The sequence below is a fragment of the Elaeis guineensis genome, chromosome 4, assembly GCF_000442705.2.
Source record: "Elaeis guineensis isolate ETL-2024a chromosome 4, EG11, whole genome shotgun sequence".
Lineage (NCBI taxonomy): Eukaryota > Viridiplantae > Streptophyta > Magnoliopsida > Arecales > Arecaceae > Elaeis > Elaeis guineensis.
This window is the reverse complement of record NC_025996.2, coordinates 8,277,794-8,295,861: the sequence shown is the minus strand read 5'-3', so window position 1 is coordinate 8,295,861 and position 18,068 is coordinate 8,277,794. Positions and strand designations below refer to the sequence as shown.

The following is an 18,068-nucleotide window of genomic DNA, read 5'->3' as shown; positions in this document are numbered from 1 at the left end:
CCAACAGCTCCTTATACAGAATGGGTGAGTATTGGTGCTACCTCCACCACCTTCAGCAGCAACAATGAGGACAATCATGGTTTTTTTGTACCACGGCAACACCAGGCTGCTACAAGGGGCAGTGCAGCAGCAGTAGCAGTGTGGTGGCAACTGTTGTTGCCATCATACAGAAAAGTGTAAAACGGTAGTGTTGTTTATGTATTAGTGTTTTATTTCTTTCTCTCTTTTTTTTTAAGATGTTTAACCTCTAGGCACCCACCTAGCACCGAGATGCTATAGAAACCCTATCCCATCCAATATAAATCCTATTATTTTCCAAATATCAAAACTAAAATTATACACCATATCAATAAATATAAATCAATTGAAAAAAGAAACAAAATAAACCTGAATTGGTGTTGGCTTATGGTATCCCAATGCTTGACAAGCTCTAAGTAAAGAGCGAGATAAGTTCAGCTCAATAAAAGAATTTGCATGGAATGATGCTCCATCAGATGATGCAAAAAAAGCATCTGCCCCTCCACTCGTATTTTTACCATCAGGCTTTCGAAATTTATGATTTTCCTGGTGATTCAGAGAACATTAGCGAAAATGTGTTTATCATTCTACAAACAAGTACCAATTTCAAATATATGAATGCATAATACAGCAGAGATCAGGGCATAGAAAGAAAAAGACATTAACAAAAAAAATTAAACAGATGACCATACACTCATCGATGACATTTATTAGAAGGACCATCACGAATAGCATCAACAAGCATTTAGAAACTCCTCTCCATACCATCAATATAACAAGCTCATTTGCTATGGAATTAGGATCTATCCTAGTTCCAGAATAGCATAAAAATGCAAACGCAGAATCCACGAGAGGTTCAAATCTATGAGTTAACATAATGAATAGGCCATATGTAATGAAGTCTAATTGGTATCATCATTCCCATCATCAAAGTTAGGTTGTTCTCAGATAGGGCAGCCGGCAGCCCAGGTAACTATTCTACCGTCAAGAAGGGAATAGTATCCAAAGATCAAAAAAAGAAAGATGAGATGTATGCGACCACTCAGGCCCCTCATCAACACATGACATTTTTTTATGTGTCCTGCTTTTGCTTATGAATTTTCCCAGTTCCTGTAAAACAGAAACTGATGACCATGTTTTTGTATGCAAATATTTAGTTCTTTGTTTGCCGAATATGATAATTCATACCCAATACTAGTTGTTAAGTCAAACAACAGCATTTGGCATGTGGTTTAGTAATATAAAATTGTGCAGTAATGCATCCTAACAAAACAGTATGATCATCCAGTTTATATTAGAATAGATGCAGATCTGGCGCTCTAAAAACTAATATTCAACATGCATGCACCTCAAGCGCCGAACAGATGGTTCCTGAATAGCGCTTGCTTTTTGTTGTTTTCAAATTTAAACTATTTTTTAAAAAAAATGAGAAGAGAGACAGGGGGATGTGCAGATGAGGGAGGGCAATTACATGGGACAACCTGGCACTTGAGGACAGAGCACTTGAATATTTTAATCAAAAAAAGACAGGATGTCCAACACCAAACATGGCTGGACTCAACCTTTTGCAGTCATACATCAGATACCATAAGCAAGAGCCACAGAAGACTGATGAGGCTTATAAGTTTTATATCCAGTTGAAAATAATTTACTAAGTGTTGATTTGTTCGGATTTGATGGTGAATCCATTTTGATCTTATCTGGTGGTGTAGGAAAAGCCCAAAGTGCAAAAGATCAGTAAACTTAAACAAAAAATAGATTGTCTTTAAAGTAAATTTTGAAAAAGCCCAATGTTCCAGGAAGCTACCAAAGAGTATCTCTCATTTAATTAATATCACTTACCGAATTAATCAGGGGGTACTCAGAAGTTCAAAATTTGACTTAAGGACAATTTATTTTGATTATTAGTAGTTTTATCAGTAGGCATCTATGTCACTGAAGCTTTAATTAGACTGGCAGATCTTTGGATGATTATATTATCCATATTAGCATATCTTGAGGGTTCTTGATCTGTTAGAGATCAAGCATAGCAAGATTTTCGATGATTTCTTATTGATGATTTTCTTAGGCATTCTGTGATGGATTTCATGTCTTCATCTCTTCTACTTCTCTTCTTTCTTAAATCTTGGTTTCACCACACATAAAGCACAACGTAGAAATTAAATTTTTATTTGTTGGCATCCAAGAAAAAGTTTTGTGACAAAGATCTCTGTTTTGTCTCTTCATTTCACATTGAAATTAAAGATTGAAGCAATTATTAATCGAAAGCATGACACGTTGGAAGGAAAAATGAAAATCCTAAAAGATCAATGATCATGTTTTTGCACTTAGAATGTTGTTCAATGATCATCATCAGGAATTTTAGTGATGAATAATGTTTAGCGTATCCCATCATGCAGTGAAAAGCGTATGTCAACCAGGTTTTTCGTGAACCACCAGGAGTAAAATGGGCATTAAGGCCCCTTTAGACCACCTACCCACTGTGTATGGGTGCACCAAACCAGGTTTCCTGGGTATGCACTGGGATACATGTACTATTACTCTTTAGCGAACTTCCCGACAAAAGAACTCTTCTAGCTTTAATGAATGAAAACCACAAGAAGTAACATGGGACATAGAGGGGCCTTAAGGAAACACCCTTGTCACGTGATGAGGTAATTCCTGCACCACTTTCAGCTTATCAAAATTCTGCCACTAAGAATCTGAAAATTTTGCAAGTGATCTACAATCAGCATGGCAATGCAATAATTGGATCAAAGATTGAGCAATAAGTACACGGCCATGGCTGAATTCTCTGTCTTAAAATATTTTATGGAAGACTTGATGTGTGATGCAAATATTACATCAATCACTGACATCATTAACCATGGACTTTATGGTTGAAGTATGATGCATGATGGAATTACGACATAACTGTTATGTTGCAATGGCAAGGTTATCAAACAGCAGTTACTCATTTCTGGCCTAGCATTCTCATAGTTTTTTTCTAAAAGAATAAACAAATAAATTTAGCAATCACTTCATAGTTGGTGCTTGATATAATTTGGCCTAATGCATTCACAATTGCAGCATTAAACATCAAATATTTTACTGTTTAGCTGTTACAAACCCCATATCGGCATTGCAAGAAGCCTTTCCTCTTGCAATGATCCTTATGATCCTTCTCCTGAATTCCGATATGTCAATGAATCCTTGTTCAGGCTCAAGAACGCCAACTCCTTTATCCTTGTTCAGGCTCAAGAACGCCAACTCCTTTTTAATGACAAATTGTACCATAATGGATAACAAAGTCCGTTTCTTTTCGACCCCATCAACGTCTGAACCTTTCTTTCCATCATAGAAACTCCTCCGTTAGTTCATAATTTTAACAAGAATCCTACAATCACCTTCAGAACACAAATAAAGCCAAAGATGTAAGAACCACCGGCTCTAATGTCAAGAACCCCAAAATCTATCGTTCAAGAAATCAAGAAAGGACGACCGTATTTGATCTTCGCGACAAAAAAGAAACGAGTAGAAGAGGACGGCTAGAGAAAAGGAAGATCTTACTTTCTTGGTGGATTCATCAGCGGAAAGGACCTCCTCCTCGTGCTCCTCCACCTCCTCCTCGGGCTCTTCCTCGTCGTCATCATCTTCGTCGTCGGGAAGCGAGACGGAGCGTTGTTGGAGAGCCTTGGAGATCTTGGCGTCGACGGAGGTGGTTCTCCTCCGGACGTGCTCATCGGCCACGGACTCCGAGTAAGAAGAGAACTCCCACGGCGACTGCTTTTTCGCCCCTTCGTCAACCGTGACGGTCTCCTCGTCCGAGCTCACCGCGTCAAAGTGGAAGTCGGGATCCATGGCAGCGCGAAGGAAGACAGAAAAGGGGACAAGGCCGATCGCAGTGTCGAAGGCACGGGGAGGAGGGTTTCTTGAGGGTTTTGAGGGGTTAGAAACTGACCGTTGGATTAAGATCCAGCCGAGGCGGCGTCCCTCTAGCGGGGCGACCCAGACCGCAACTTGGAGGCTTGGACCCGAGGCCGAGCCTAGACCGAAGTTATCGAGGTTGTGCGCCTAGGTCCAAGCAAAATGGTCTCAACCCACTGGAATTCAAGAAATTATGGGATGGACCAGATCCACCACAAGCTTTGGATGAAAATAAATCCGTCTAATAATTTTACTCTAAGGTAAAATAAATCCACTTAATATGATTTTATCTTGAATCCATGGTTGGCCAGATCCATTTAATAATTTCTCCTAGAATCAGAACTCTAGGTATACGTCTGGTAGCTTTAGGTTGTATACCAACTCAATCAACCCGCTTAATCAACAGATTGGCCTTCCCCTTAATAGTGGCTGATTTATCGATTTTTGCGAAAGGCTCGTGATATTTGGTTTTATGAAATTTTACTTATGGCTTTAGCCGTGAAATTTAATTCGTTCAGAGATTTTACTCATTAAATATGATTTTAATGAAATATATATTTTTTTATTTTTTATACATAATTTTTTTTTTTTTTGGTTTGTAGTTGATAGCATTTTATCACACTGAGTATGATTTCAAAGACGTGTGATCGAGTTTATTTGAAATTTTCACTGTTGGTTTGATTATTGAAAAATTTTAATAAATTTGATCAAAAAGTCAATAAAATATTGCATATATAGAACAATATAATTATAAAAATGAAAGAGGACATCAGAATTAAATGATATATAACATGTATCTTGGATCAGATTTTAAACTATTTTTCTCATTGATGACAAGACAAAGGAGCATAACTGTATTATATGAGATGATAAATTTTGAAAACACTTATATATTATATATCAAATTTTATCTAAAAATATACCATGCTTGAAGTAACAAGGGGATATCGCTACCAAATAATAATAATAATAGCACCAAGATGTACATGGCAATATGCAACCAATAAATAGCATGTATTGTGAGGTGTCGGAAAAAATTGGCTAGTTGAAGATCAATGTTTTAATAAAAACTTCTTATTTATAAATGAATTATATGCATATATTATTTTTTTTAAGAAAAATCATATTGTTTTACAAGATTTTCTAATTAGTTTTGTGTATTTTTAGTGATTATCTAAATTGTATCAATGGCATAAATTGGTCCTATATCTAGCAAGCTATGATTACCTCGTCGATGATCTAGCCATCAATTAGTCCAAATAAAATCACATTGTATATATTGTGAGGAAAATTAAAAAATAATCAGACATTAGAGAGGTTGTAGCATCCTTTCAACATTTGGTTGTATGACATAGTAAATGATCATCTAACAGCCAAATCATTGGAATTTCCTAAAACTTGGTTTCATGATTGAATTTGTGGCTTTTCTAGTATTTAAGGGAATGGACATCCATGATGTGTCAAATCTTGCTGGCTCCACTATTATCGAGAGGTTGCTATAACTTACATTTACTCGATGATTCACACAAAATGATATCAAGCATAAATAAGATGACAATAAATATTACCATAATCAATACGTACTCAAAGAGATTTCAACAAATTATCAAAAATATGAATATTTCAGGAGTAACTCAAATAATTCTAAAAATATAGGAATTCATGAAAACTCAAGTGAATGTTATGAATACTTAAATGACCTAGAAATAATTCAATCCAGATAACATGCGTCATGAGTAATTAGAAAATCTTTTGCAGCTTGAGAAAGATCTTTATTCTCCCTTCTCGCACATTACATCGATAATTTATACCATAAGATTCAACGAGTACTGATCTACTTGGTCAATCATGATATGCAAATAATCTAGAAAAAATCACAAGCCATTTATTTGGAGATTCCATTTGTGGCTTCATCTCTCCAAATTTATTTTGCCTACATCCTTGTTAGGAGCGCCCACATATGTTATCGCATATCAATGATTGTGCATGCTGTGTGGGAGTATGTGCTAGTAGGTTAGGAACAAGTTCTACTTGTGCCAGGCCACCAAGGAAAAGCTTGAGGACTTACGATCCGAGCTCACTAAGAATGGTAAAATCGATCCGATCCGATGGATATACACTCTATCCCAACCCGATCAAATCAAAAAAATAGGGTTTGATCATATTTGGATTTGGGTTCGAGTTCGAGTAAAATCTGAAAACTGTAGTACGAATATAGGTAGGATATGGATAGTACTATTTTCTATCCAAATTCGAATCTGAACATGATTTGAACCTACAGACATGGGTAATATCCGAACCCATACCCAAATATATGTGCTTATAATTCTATTTTGATAATTCTATTTTGATTGATAATATACATAAATTGATTGTTTATATGTTCTATGTTGAATTGTAATTCTATTTCTATATTTGATTTCTAAAAATCTAGACTTATAAATTATGTTTTATGTTGAATTGGTAATTTTATTTTGGTTAATTATATGCATAAAATTATTTTGATTGTTTATTTTTTTGGATATCGGATGGGTATGGGATAGGTATGGGTTGGGTATTAGAAAATGGGTTACCCATGAGTATCTCCAAATCCATTAGGTATGGGGATGGATATCTTTCTTCTTATCTGATCGGATATCGGATAGGATTTGGATATAAAGTATTAAGTTTAGATTTGAAGATGGATGGTACAATATCCGACTCAAATCTTATCCGTTGCCATCCCTAGAGCTCACCAAAGTGAGGCTTAAGTAAAATCTTCATTTTAATATTATATTTGTAAATTTATAAGTTTGTTGAGAAAAAATATTAATTGGAATATGATATTAAATGATCATATGCATTTGTTTATTTTGCTTTATAGTAGCATTTGATGATCTAAATGGGATCACCATAGTGATCTAAGATTACTGATGATTTGAATCCCTCAATGATCTAATCAATAGTAATTCAAGATCACTGTATTTAGTAGGTCATGGTCCAGTAATTAAAAATTCTCGAATATCTACGAGTAATATGTTTGATATTTTATGAAAATCCAAGATCACTGATTATGTAATATCAAAATTATCTATAATATATTCTATAAAAATATATTTATTAATTAGATATGATATATTACTATATTTATTAATATATTAATAATTAATGAATTCTATAAAAATATATTTATCGATCCTATAAATTATTAATCCTATAAAAATATATTAATTATTATTATAGAATTAATATTTTTATTTATACTTATAATATATTATTTATTAATATGAATATTTATTCTGATTAGACAAATAAAAGAAATAGAAGTGATATATTAAATATTTTTTATTATATAAATATAAAGTACAATAAGATATTTTTACTTTAATTTAAAATCATCATTGAATCACAATATAACAATAATATGATTAATAATATATTATAATATAATATATATCATAAATATAATATATAATATCAAATATAATGTAATATCATATATACAATATTGATATAATATATTAATGGTATATTGATATATCTTTTTTTTATTTTTTTGCTTTATTGGGGGATACTTTTGTTTTTATATTTTAGTCTAAGATCACTATCTATGGGTGATATTGGATTTTCAACCTCAAGGATAGGTATCCCATCACTAAGTTGGGGAATGATTTAAAGAGTAGGGATGATTTAAAATCATTTCATATAGGATCACTATAGTACAACCAAAATGCAGTGATCTCATTATCTCTACTCACATCATCTTCATCTTGGATGGATCATCCTATATCAAATATCCTCTATATGTATTAAAAATGATCCGATCTCCCACACTAAATTTGCCTATCACCATCCAATTTAAGCCATCCAGATTTAAAGAAACTTTGAAAGGTGGATTCTTAATAAATCGAGTTTAGATATCTAATACCTAAATAGATTGTCAATGTGTTAATCAGCCCTTTTAAGTTTTTGATAGGTGCTTTAATCCTCATATAACCGGTGATTCCTTCGACACTGGAAAAGCTAAAGATGATGAATGTCCTTCGGTATAACTGCTTCAAATCTCATGCGATAAATTTAGGGAGAAAGCAATGACTTATAGTGCCATATCATGGTGAAATTTTCAAGATTCCATTTGTTCGATGATTTGCTAATAGGTTCCAAAGTTGCTCCTAAAAATGACGTGCCTTCGCCGGATGCAATCATGCACACAAATCTAGTAGGATCTCCAGTGGAATAAATACATGATATTCATGATACAGCATATCATTCGGTATTGGTGTATACCAACTATATCGTATTATATTAATACGGAACTAGTATGTAGTACAGAAGAAATATGGAATATCAACTATACCAAATTGACCTCAAACTATGTGTTCCGATAAGGATGATACCGGTTTAGAGTCTGGTACCAAGATGATAAATATTAAAAGACCCTACTACCACCACATTGATAAAGCATTTTCCCTCGTATCATTATTTTTCACCTTTCACAAGAAGTATAAAAGGATTTTTGACTTCCCTCTAATCTATCTCAAGAGTTTGGACTATTTTGATGAAAGTGAATAACTTCCTGAGCTTACCCTGCTTTTTACGTTCACAAATTCTGGAGATGGCCACTTAGCCCAACAGGGCATATAGAAAATTTCGATCGGAATCAAGAGAATCGATATCTCATCTCGATCCCATTCCTGAATGTGAGTTATACGGACAGAGATGTAATCCGGGATAAAGTTCATGCTTTGCCTTGGCAATTCTGGATCTCGTCCTGTCCTGTTCGGTAATGAGAATAGGGGACTGGGGGCGTATCATTATCGCTTCCTTTTTTAATTTGTCATAAAGGGGCAAAAAAAAAAAAGAACTTGTTTGTTATCGTTGATCCCAGCTCGATGACCACTGGATGTCTGCCACGTTTGAACCTGAAATTTGCAGTCTGAAGCGTGCCACTTATCAAGGCCTCCGCGTTGCATGCGTGCAATTGGACCACGCAAATGCCACGGTAGATAACACACCATGCTACCTCTTGTATTTCACCGGTTCCAGCGCTCTCCACCGGGATTTGCCCTGGTTCACTTGCACGTGGTGCATGCAATAATTTCTCCTTATGAAGAACATGCTCCTTCTCTCCGCTATTGAACGCACACCCTGCTCATGCGACCCCAACAGCCAATAGATTTCTGCTATCTGGGCATTGGTGAAATACAAGGGGTAATGCCGCGTGTTATCCACTATGGAATTTGGCGGGTTCATTGGACCTGGTCCAAGTAATAATTAGACCCGATCAAGTTGCCCTTCTCTTTAAATATTGGTCGATTTGTCAAAAATCCAAGCCGGTGCGGACGATTAGAGGGAAGACAATCGGATGTTAATCCAACGGCTTGAGAAACTCGAGCCACGCCGGTCGCGGTCGTCGTCCCGCGCTCTCGGCAGTCATAGTCGCCCCCATCACAAAACTTAAGGGCCAAACAACCGACCAAGTTCGGAGAAGCAGCACGGGCTATACAACAAACAGGTAGAAGAAAAAGCAAGAGCGCCCGAGAGAGATCAAGAAGATGGGTTGGATCGGCGAAAACTTGGGGTCTATTCGATCTCTCCAGACGAGGCAATCCCTCACACAAGCCGTTAACCTCGGTTCGTGCAAATAATTATGATTAGTTCCCATTAATTTATCTCACGAAGCGCGATATATTAGTTTTTATTATTATTAATTTTAATTTTTTATTTGAAAAGCGATGGGTAACTATATTAAATTTTTCGTGATATTTTTTGCAGGTTTGGTTGTTACATCGGCATTGATATTATGGAAGGGATTGATGTGTGTTACCGGGACGGAGTCGCCTGTGGTGGTCGTTCTTTCTGAAAGCATGGAACCGGGCTTTCAGAGGGTGAGTCCCAGTTTTTAATTTTTTATGAAAAGATCTATATTTCGATAAAAGAATTGGTCATGAAGCATTCTTGTATAACAGAGTATAGGTATATGCTCCGTGTCCCAGATAGTTTGTCAAACAGTAGGAGGTTTTTCCATTTGGATTCTAGTTTATGATGCTATTTTATTTCTGAGATTGGGATGTTCAATGAGACATCTGTCAAATACGAATTGTTACCACATTTCATTTGTATTAAGGCCTTCGGTATGATGATGCACTATCTTGAGGATGAGATTGATGTTTTTTTGTTTAAGAAGTTTAGCAATGACCAACACTTATCATGTCCATTAGTTCGAGAAATTTCTTTTTTTTGGGTAAAACGGATGCATTAAATTAAACTAAACATGAGTAGATACATCCATGAGAATCTGAAAATAAAATATCTAAAAATTGAAATGGAAGATCAGTTGAAGAGGTCCACAATATTGATCCTATATGATTAGTGTTGCAGCCTGTCTCCGGCGACTTAGTTGGACGGAAGCTGAGTTGTTGTGCCTTAAGTGTTAAACGGTAGGAAACCTGCAAAATAAGTCCTCTTGTTGGAAGTTGTCTGGCGAAGGAACCTATAATGCCTAAGTTAATCGGAGAAAGAGAATAATCCGAGAGCCAAAATGAGAGTCCAAAAGCTTATAATTAGCAAAAATATTGCTTACCTGATTCTTCATAACTTACCTCCTTATATAGTGCTATGAAAGCCATTACTGTGTAACCCCCATCCCGGAATACTCGGGACGTTGGAGTTATGAAATTTAATTGACGGTTACCTCTGTTATTGAGGTTGGATAATGGGCCGCTCGTGGGCGACTATTGTGCTCCACATTCGCGTGTAGTTAATGCTAGTGCCAAATAACCATCGTTTGATCCTCAGGTGTACAAGATTTAGATTGTCGGTATGGCGCCGAGTAAGTTGTCAGCCCTGTGCAGACTTGTTGTGGTCTCATGTAGAATCAAATCGGTCAAATACTAACTATATATCGGATGGTCGTTGGCCAGCCGTTGATTATATGCAAGACCAAGTCGGTCAATCACCTACTTGGTTAGATTCTATCGGTCTTAGTCGGTCGAATGCCGACTAGACTAAGTCTCGTTGATCTAAGTCGGCTTGATCTGTAGCACAGCACTTAGTCGGCTGAATACCGACTAAGGCAAGTCCCGTCGATCTGAGTTGATATGGCCTGCAATGATGTAGGCTTAATCGAAGAGGAAAAATAGTCGTTGTACACTTAGTCGGTGAAGAGGTGAGGAAGAGGATTAGTCAGCTAAGCGACGAGGATCTACCCCAATAATCAGTGAGATAAGATGCTATCTAATCAGCAGCATTATTAGTCTCTCTATAAACATGAGAATTTATTATTTACTATTAGTATAAGATGGATTATACATTAAGTGTATAGAGGTAGGCAATCTTTTCTTTTTCTTTGTCATTTTAAAAAGAAGAATTTCATGGTAAAACTAGATTCAAGGTATTTCCTTTTTCTGTTTTCTTCCTCATCACTATTTTTTATTTTTTCTTTTTTCTTAAAAAAATATTCTTACTTTTTTCTTTTTTTTCTTTTTTTTTGGTGGGGGGGTGGGGCGGTGTGCAGGGTGGTGTAAAGTGGGAGGCAAAGTATTGAATTCTGCACAACTAAAGGAATCAGCTAATACAAGGGTAGAATACAGGGTAATAGCAATACCAAAAGTCCAACAACGATCTGCATGCCTTCCAGCCATCCAGTCAGCTGGTTGATTTCCTTAGTATGTGTGAAACATGAAGCAGTTGTTTACAGGGAAGCCAATAATGCTGTTGACTGGGTTGCTGCTCATGTGGCTGACTGCCCTGGATGTGTCCTGTGGGAGGCCTTATCAGTCATTCCTGGGTGCCTCTAGGACATTTTGGTGACTGATGGGAGTGGACGCATTTACTCCAGGGCCATGTAAAGCAGCCATCTCATCCTTTTTTTTAAAAAAAATTAAAAAAGAAAAACATGAAGCAGTTCTGTTGAAAGCGAGCACTTATTTTACCAATATTTATCTATATTGAGTCTGAACAAGGATAGACAGACTATAGGATATGGAAAATTTGACATCCTTAAGAAATTGGAAGGATTATGTATAGTATCTGGCCGATCCTTAAGAAGTTGAAAGGATTATGCATTTCTTGGTGTCCATCCGTCAGTGAGGTAGGGGCACAGATGCAATCATTGTTTGTTTGTAATTGGAACAATTATTATTGCTGATAGTGATTGAGCCCACTCATATGAACACAGATTAAGATAAGCATGTACGCTCGAAATATCATAAATGAATAAATAATTAAGTATATAATAAATAACTTTATTTCGTTCCTTGTGATAACAAAATGGGCCTTTTGCATTGTATAAATTAGGTCCACCCAACTATGGAATAGTTGGAGCAAAGCATATGGAAGTAGAGAATATTTGTCTTCCGGGTTCATTCTTACTAATGTGAAGTTCCATCTTTAGCATATTTTAGTATCAGATTACTCTATTAAATATTAACTTATGGTTTTCAAGATCTAATGATACAATATTTATATGTGCATGTTTGCACATATTCCATAACTGAATATTCTTTAATTTTTCAGGTCTTCCTTAATCCACCACCTGTTTGTTAGTATTGCAGGGTGATATTCTATTCTTGCACATGAATCAAGACCCTATTCGTGCTGGTGAAATAGTTGTATTTAATGTTGATGTAAGTGTTTACTTATACAATTGCAATTAGAACTCATAAAAAAATTCTGATATTTTAAATATTACTTACAATGTTGGCGCTATTCTCTAGATTTTGCATGCATTCGATATATTGAAGTTCTTTCTTTAGTTTTTATACTTTCATCTCATCCCTCAAATATTGATTGTGCATCCACTATGGAATTCAAGCAAGAAACTATGTTTGCCAATCATACTTAACATAGCCAAGAAACCTTCTGCTCTCTCTCTCTCTGATACTCTTCACCATTCAATCCACTAGAGGGTTGTATCCTATATGATGAAATTCTTCAATCCAAGTAGAAAGTTGTTCCTCATGCTCAAACTACAGGTTTTGTATGCTAAAACTATATTATATGTAAACTTCTTATTTTCCCTTCTTCAGATCTGTGCAGGAAAAATTAACTTGCTGTTTGTTTGTTAATATGTTTGCTTTACGTATAAAGTTTCAATTTCTTCACATTCAGAATGCTAATCCTTCTCATATTATAAACAATGCTCATTAATAACCTGACCTATAGGGTGGAGCACTGAGTACAAGCTTTAGTTCCTAAGAATGCTTTTTCCCCCCTTATTTATTAATTTTGCAGATGGTTTTCATCTAGCATGTTAATGATATTATTTATTTGTGTCAGGGAAAAGACATTCCCATTGTTCATCGTGTAATTGAAGTAAGTATTTTCTCCTGCTTTGTTCCTTCATTCATCAGACTTTAGGTACATTAAATATTCTTGGTATGATTGGAATAGTCAAGTTAATGCTTATAACTAATCAGGTCTCTTGTTTCTTCACCAGTCTTAGTTATGAGGCTTTCTATGATGAATTTATTCCTCTATTTCATTTGCTTATCAATTTTGATTTCATCTACAACTTATTCAGTCTCATTGTAAGGACTCATATCTATAGCTTAATAGGGAATGTTGAAGATTTGATTGCTGTGTTGTCATTAACATTGTACAAGTGATAGTTCTAATGGTGGTTCAGTTTCTTTCTAAGTGATTTGCTTTTTATGGCCCTTGTGTTATCTCTATCTGGCCTATTTTTTAGCCCAAAAAATATGTAACAACTCCAGGAATGCACTGCTTTGGGACATTTTGATTTGTTTTGTATCATAGGGCTTTTTCAATATACCAATGGAGGGCCAACAGGCATGTGAGTAGTCTGATTGAACAGACCATGCAGTTCCTTTGCGTTAGCTTTTTCTTTTCCCTATTCTCTCTACCTTCTTTCATTGCCTTCATTTCTTATTTATTTTTTTTCTTATCTACACCATCCCTAGAGGCTTAGAGCTACAACTTAGGAAAATAAATGCTTATTCTACTTTCTCGTGGGCTACTGTTTGAGGCCTAGAACTGACTTCTTATGTGATCTCATGATGCTCTGAAGTCTCATTATTTGAGATTCCAATAAAGAAAACTAATAGCTGGTATCTTAAGCAGGGATATGGGTCAGGTCTGTTTTTGGTTTCATGACCGTGACAGGCATTTTTTTTTAGTTCAGTTTCATGTTAGGTCCGAATTTTATAGACTGTGATGCGAACTCTATTGATTCATGTTTGGTTAAGTATATTTTTACCATGTTTCTTTCCTCCATATCCATCATTCCAGGATGGTGAATAAGGTTTACTTTTGGGTCCCAGACCTTTTTGATAGATCTATATTTCTTTTCCAGTTTGGCCTTGATCTACCCAAACCCTTTTACACTCTGATGACAAGTAAATTTAAATCCACCCCATTTTTTTGATAATCTTGTCAAAGTTTGGTATTGATGCCTGTGATGCCAGTCTTACTATTTACTGTAACATCAAAGCATTATTCACATTGATCCTGACTTATATGCTGCAAATCTAGTTGGAATAACTTACCTCTGTTTTGCTATGATTCATATATAACTGTAAGATTCTTTGTCTGCTCTCCTTCAGGAAAACTCATATAATTTCTGCACCAGAAATCAAAACTATTTCTCATTGGTTTCTCATAAGCTTTAATTTTGTTCCTTAATTTTGTATCCAGGTCCATGAACGGCAAGACACACGAGAAGTTGATGTTCTCACCAAAGGTACGAAAAATACCGAACCCTTTATCCAAGAATTTAGGAAACTGTTATGAATCTTATGATAATCTACAGGGCTAATAAAAAATCAATAACCCTCCTGGTAAAACTCTGTAATCCCACTGTGTTGATGCCATGCAAAATTTCAGTTTTCCATCCTTGACAATGTTAATGAGAAAAAAATTATGATAGAAATTTGCAAGATATTGTGCTTTGTTCATTGTCCTACATTTTCTACCTTAAAACTCTGCTTTGATTTTCTACTCTTATATATTTACTCCTAATTATTCCCACAGCAATATTCTTTAGTGCTGGTATGCCTGTACATTCCTTGAGTAATGTTCCTTTTATGTTTTCTCTATTGATCCTTGGATACATCTACCATGAGAAAATATGATGCGTATTTTCATAATATCTAGGCAGACGGGCATTGGCTTATACATGTAGAAGTTTATGATGTAATTAGACAGAGATAGATACACCTAGAAATATAAATATGTGTAAGGTGACAAATAAATGGTAAGACTCGGAATATCTGGAAGCCTGAGAAAGTGAAATTATTAAACTAGGATTCTGCCCTCAATTTTATCTCGTTCCATACTGGTTTTATGATTTATATCAGTGAACAGTTACATTTATGGGTTTGAACATCAGGTGATAATAATCTTAAAGATGATAGGCTTCTTTATCCTTATGGTCAGCTTTGGCTTCAGAAGCATCATATCATGGGGCGCGCTGTGGGGTAAGAATTAGTTATTATATTTAACATCATATTATTCTTATATAATTTGTTCTTTAGGCATGTCCACTTTTGTATTTGTACTTATTTCTCTACTTCAAAATTGGATTGATCCAGATTTCTGCCATATGTTGGCTGGGTTACCATTATCATGAATGAGAAGCCAGTTATTAAGGTATGCTGTCTTGAGAATAGCCAACATAAATTTATGCTAGGAAGGAGATATTGACATGTTATAATGATAATATTGTTGGCCTCACTTGTTTTGGACATATTTAGGATGCTTTTAGTTTTCATAATTAGTGACTTTGACAGCTGGATTTTATCCCAGCCATTTATTAAAAGGGTTATTGAATACGAAAACAGGTGTATTCAAAATTGTTTAATGTATATAAAAAATGACCAAGGATAAAAGACCGCAGCAAAGTTGGCTTGTTTGAATGATTAATATTTTAGGTTGTTGTCATGGTTTGTTCAAAAATGTCATTATGAAAGTAATTATTCTTATGGAGAAAAGGAAGCAAGGTTCCCTCACTTTGTATCTTATTGAACTTTGTCTGTTCTTAAGCATACTCACTTTTACGTGTGCTCCTCTTTTTTTTGCTGATAACTCCATCTCAACATATTGCAAATTCAGAATAATATATGGAGCTATCCTGTTGTAGTTATTTTCAGTTTCAGGCCGCTTTGTTTTTAACTTCTTTTTTTCCCCCCCCCCCTCTCTCTGTTTGTTTGGCAGTACTTAATCATTGGTGCGTTGGGATTGATGGTTATGACATCAAAGGAGTAGAAATATTGCAGAGGAATCAGAACTGCATTCAAATATCCAACACTTCAATTTTTAGTCAACAGCATTTTGCGAGACTTCTTTTCATCTTTTACATTGCTTGTCATTTGATTAGTCAACCCACTTAGTGTTGGATAAAGGCATAGTTGAGTTGATTACGTTGCTTATCATTTGATTATTATTATTATTATTTTTAATAAGTCAAGTTCAAGAATGTAATGCCTTATTTTTACGATATTGTTGCTGGCAGTTGCTTTTGTAGTAGGTGGGAATGTGGGATCAGCTAGCTGTTTATGAGACATGCCTGATTTAGTCATATATCCACATGCATAAACATGCCATGAGACAAGACCAATCTATGAAATGTTTCAAATTCTTCCTCTTTTTTGGGAACGTCCGTCGCCTAAAAGCACTTTAATATTTGGGGTATGGTCCATCAAATTGGTTTGCTTTGAAAAAAAAATCCAGCCTAGCATAAAAGCCTTAAGGATTTTTTGATAGGATTCATTGCATTAGTGCGGCTTTGATCGCACCCCCGGCCCTAGTTCTAGTCTCCCCATATTGTCCTCCAACCCCTGCATGCTGCCCACCGCCTTATCCCCCCACCAAGAGAACCTTTGATTACCTTATTTTAAAGAGAGAACAACCATGCTTGTCTTTATTCTCACATCACAACGATACAAGCCACTATATTGACACAAATGACAAATGGGAGGTTACGAGGCCTCCCTCCTTGGTGAGCTTAATGGTTACATAAGACACATCTAAAATATAGACGATAAGCAACTAGACAAGCACAGCCAGCACGCAGTTATAGCTGCTCATTGGGCAGTTTATAGCTGCTCATTGGGCAATTGGGCCCTTTTTCTGATAACATCAAACCCCATCTCGGTAGGATCTGTGGCCTGCACCTCATAGCAGACCCCCTCCAGCGCGCTCCTCAACCATTGTTTTGAGGTGGCATACAGCATCTTTGCTCTTATCCTTGATGCAGTTGGAGACCTGGGGAACAGGAAAAAAAAAAAAAAACAAATCCATTCGATTAAATTCTATCATTTGGACCATTAACAACATGTCATGGGGCCGGTGGTTCAGCATACTTAAAGTGTAGATTAACAAGTGTAGTACCAAAGACCCTAACAAGCATGATATCAACCAATAATATATCATAGAGTTAGGGTTAGGATTTTCTCCCTCCTCTCTCAATCCTCTTTCTCCCCTTCCCATCTATATGATGAGATCTTCAATTGCTCTTCTTACAAATGGCGGCTCTGTTGCATCGACATCCAGGCTTATTATTTTACGAGACTACGTCAACCTAAACTTGTATATATATAATCATCATGACTTTAGATTTCTCATGTTGCGGAAACCTGTGATTCCGAGACATTCATCATCCTCCGATTTCTCTTCAAAAAGAACAAGAAAAAATCCTCCTAATCTAAACAACCACACAGAGAGAGAGAGAGAGAGAGAGAGAGAGAGAGAGTGTGTAAACCATGAAATGAAGAAGATCTTGCTCTTCTGGCATTTGTCGACGACAAAGTCGAAATCGAAGACAGCATAGCGGCAGTCGTCGTCAGGAAGGGAGGCAGCAAGCTCTTCATATCCCTCGCCGGGACCTCCCACCTTGTCCACCATCACAGACCCCGACCTCTCATCGATCTTGTACACGACGTATCGGTGCACTCTTTTCCACTTCATCGCCATGAATGATCGCCAGCACTCCTCCGTTACTCTCATCCCCTTGGTTGCCTGCCATTGGAAAAACACATCAAAACCCATTCGAAGCAAACTCCACCCATTCCATACAAGGAAGATGGACGTTAGTCTGTATTACCATCTTGAAAGCCATGGCCATGGCTGCTGCAAGCATCGGGAGGCTTTGGACCCGGGAGTATCCGAGAATATATAGACTCAACTTTAGAGTTGCCGTGGTCCTT

At 36.1% G+C, this 18,068-nt stretch overlaps 3 protein-coding genes across 6 annotated transcripts in view; 1 reads left to right on the top strand and 2 right to left on the bottom strand.

Moving 5' to 3' along the window:
• LOC105044056 (DEAD-box ATP-dependent RNA helicase 28) overlaps positions 1-3,923 on the bottom strand; it is a 29,900-nt gene extending 25,977 nt beyond the window's left edge. For 2 of the 3 annotated variants that reach the window (XM_010921838.4, XM_010921839.4), the window contains exons 1-2: positions 3,568-3,922; positions 388-564 (exon numbers count right to left, since the gene is read on the bottom strand). In XM_010921838.4, coding sequence (XP_010920140.1) covers positions 388-564; positions 3,568-3,858 — 468 coding nt within the window. In that variant the 5' untranslated portion in view covers positions 3,859-3,922. Of the gene's footprint in view, positions 1-387; positions 565-3,567 lie in introns of all 3 variants that reach the window. The other variant, XM_010921840.4, reaches the window with a different exon arrangement.
• A 5,325-nt stretch (positions 3,924-9,248) lies between these two features.
• On the top strand, positions 9,249-16,438 carry LOC105044057 (uncharacterized). Of its 2 annotated transcripts, XM_010921842.3 has the most exons (8): positions 9,249-9,537; positions 9,679-9,791; positions 12,459-12,530; positions 13,183-13,218; positions 14,560-14,605; positions 15,254-15,341; positions 15,456-15,513; positions 16,078-16,430. In XM_010921842.3, exons 1-8 carry the CDS (start codon positions 9,459-9,461, stop codon positions 16,126-16,128), a joined length of 543 nt encoding a protein of 180 aa, XP_010920144.1. In that variant the 5' UTR covers positions 9,249-9,458; the 3' UTR covers positions 16,129-16,430. The 2 variants fall into 2 exon arrangements, with proteins under 2 accessions (XP_010920144.1, XP_010920145.1); XM_010921843.4 differs by lacking the exon at positions 12,459-12,530 and having other exon boundaries at positions 16,078-16,438.
• Positions 16,439-16,756: 318 nt separating this feature from the next.
• LOC105044058 (actin-depolymerizing factor 5-like) lies at positions 16,757-18,068 on the bottom strand. The gene is made up of 3 exons (XM_010921846.4): positions 17,966-18,068; positions 17,624-17,880; positions 16,757-17,127 (listed from the first exon to the last, which is right to left on the bottom strand). The coding sequence occupies exons 1-3, from the start codon at positions 17,999-18,001 to the stop codon at positions 16,959-16,961; spliced, it is 462 nt and encodes a 153-aa protein (XP_010920148.1). The 5' UTR covers positions 18,002-18,068; the 3' UTR covers positions 16,757-16,958.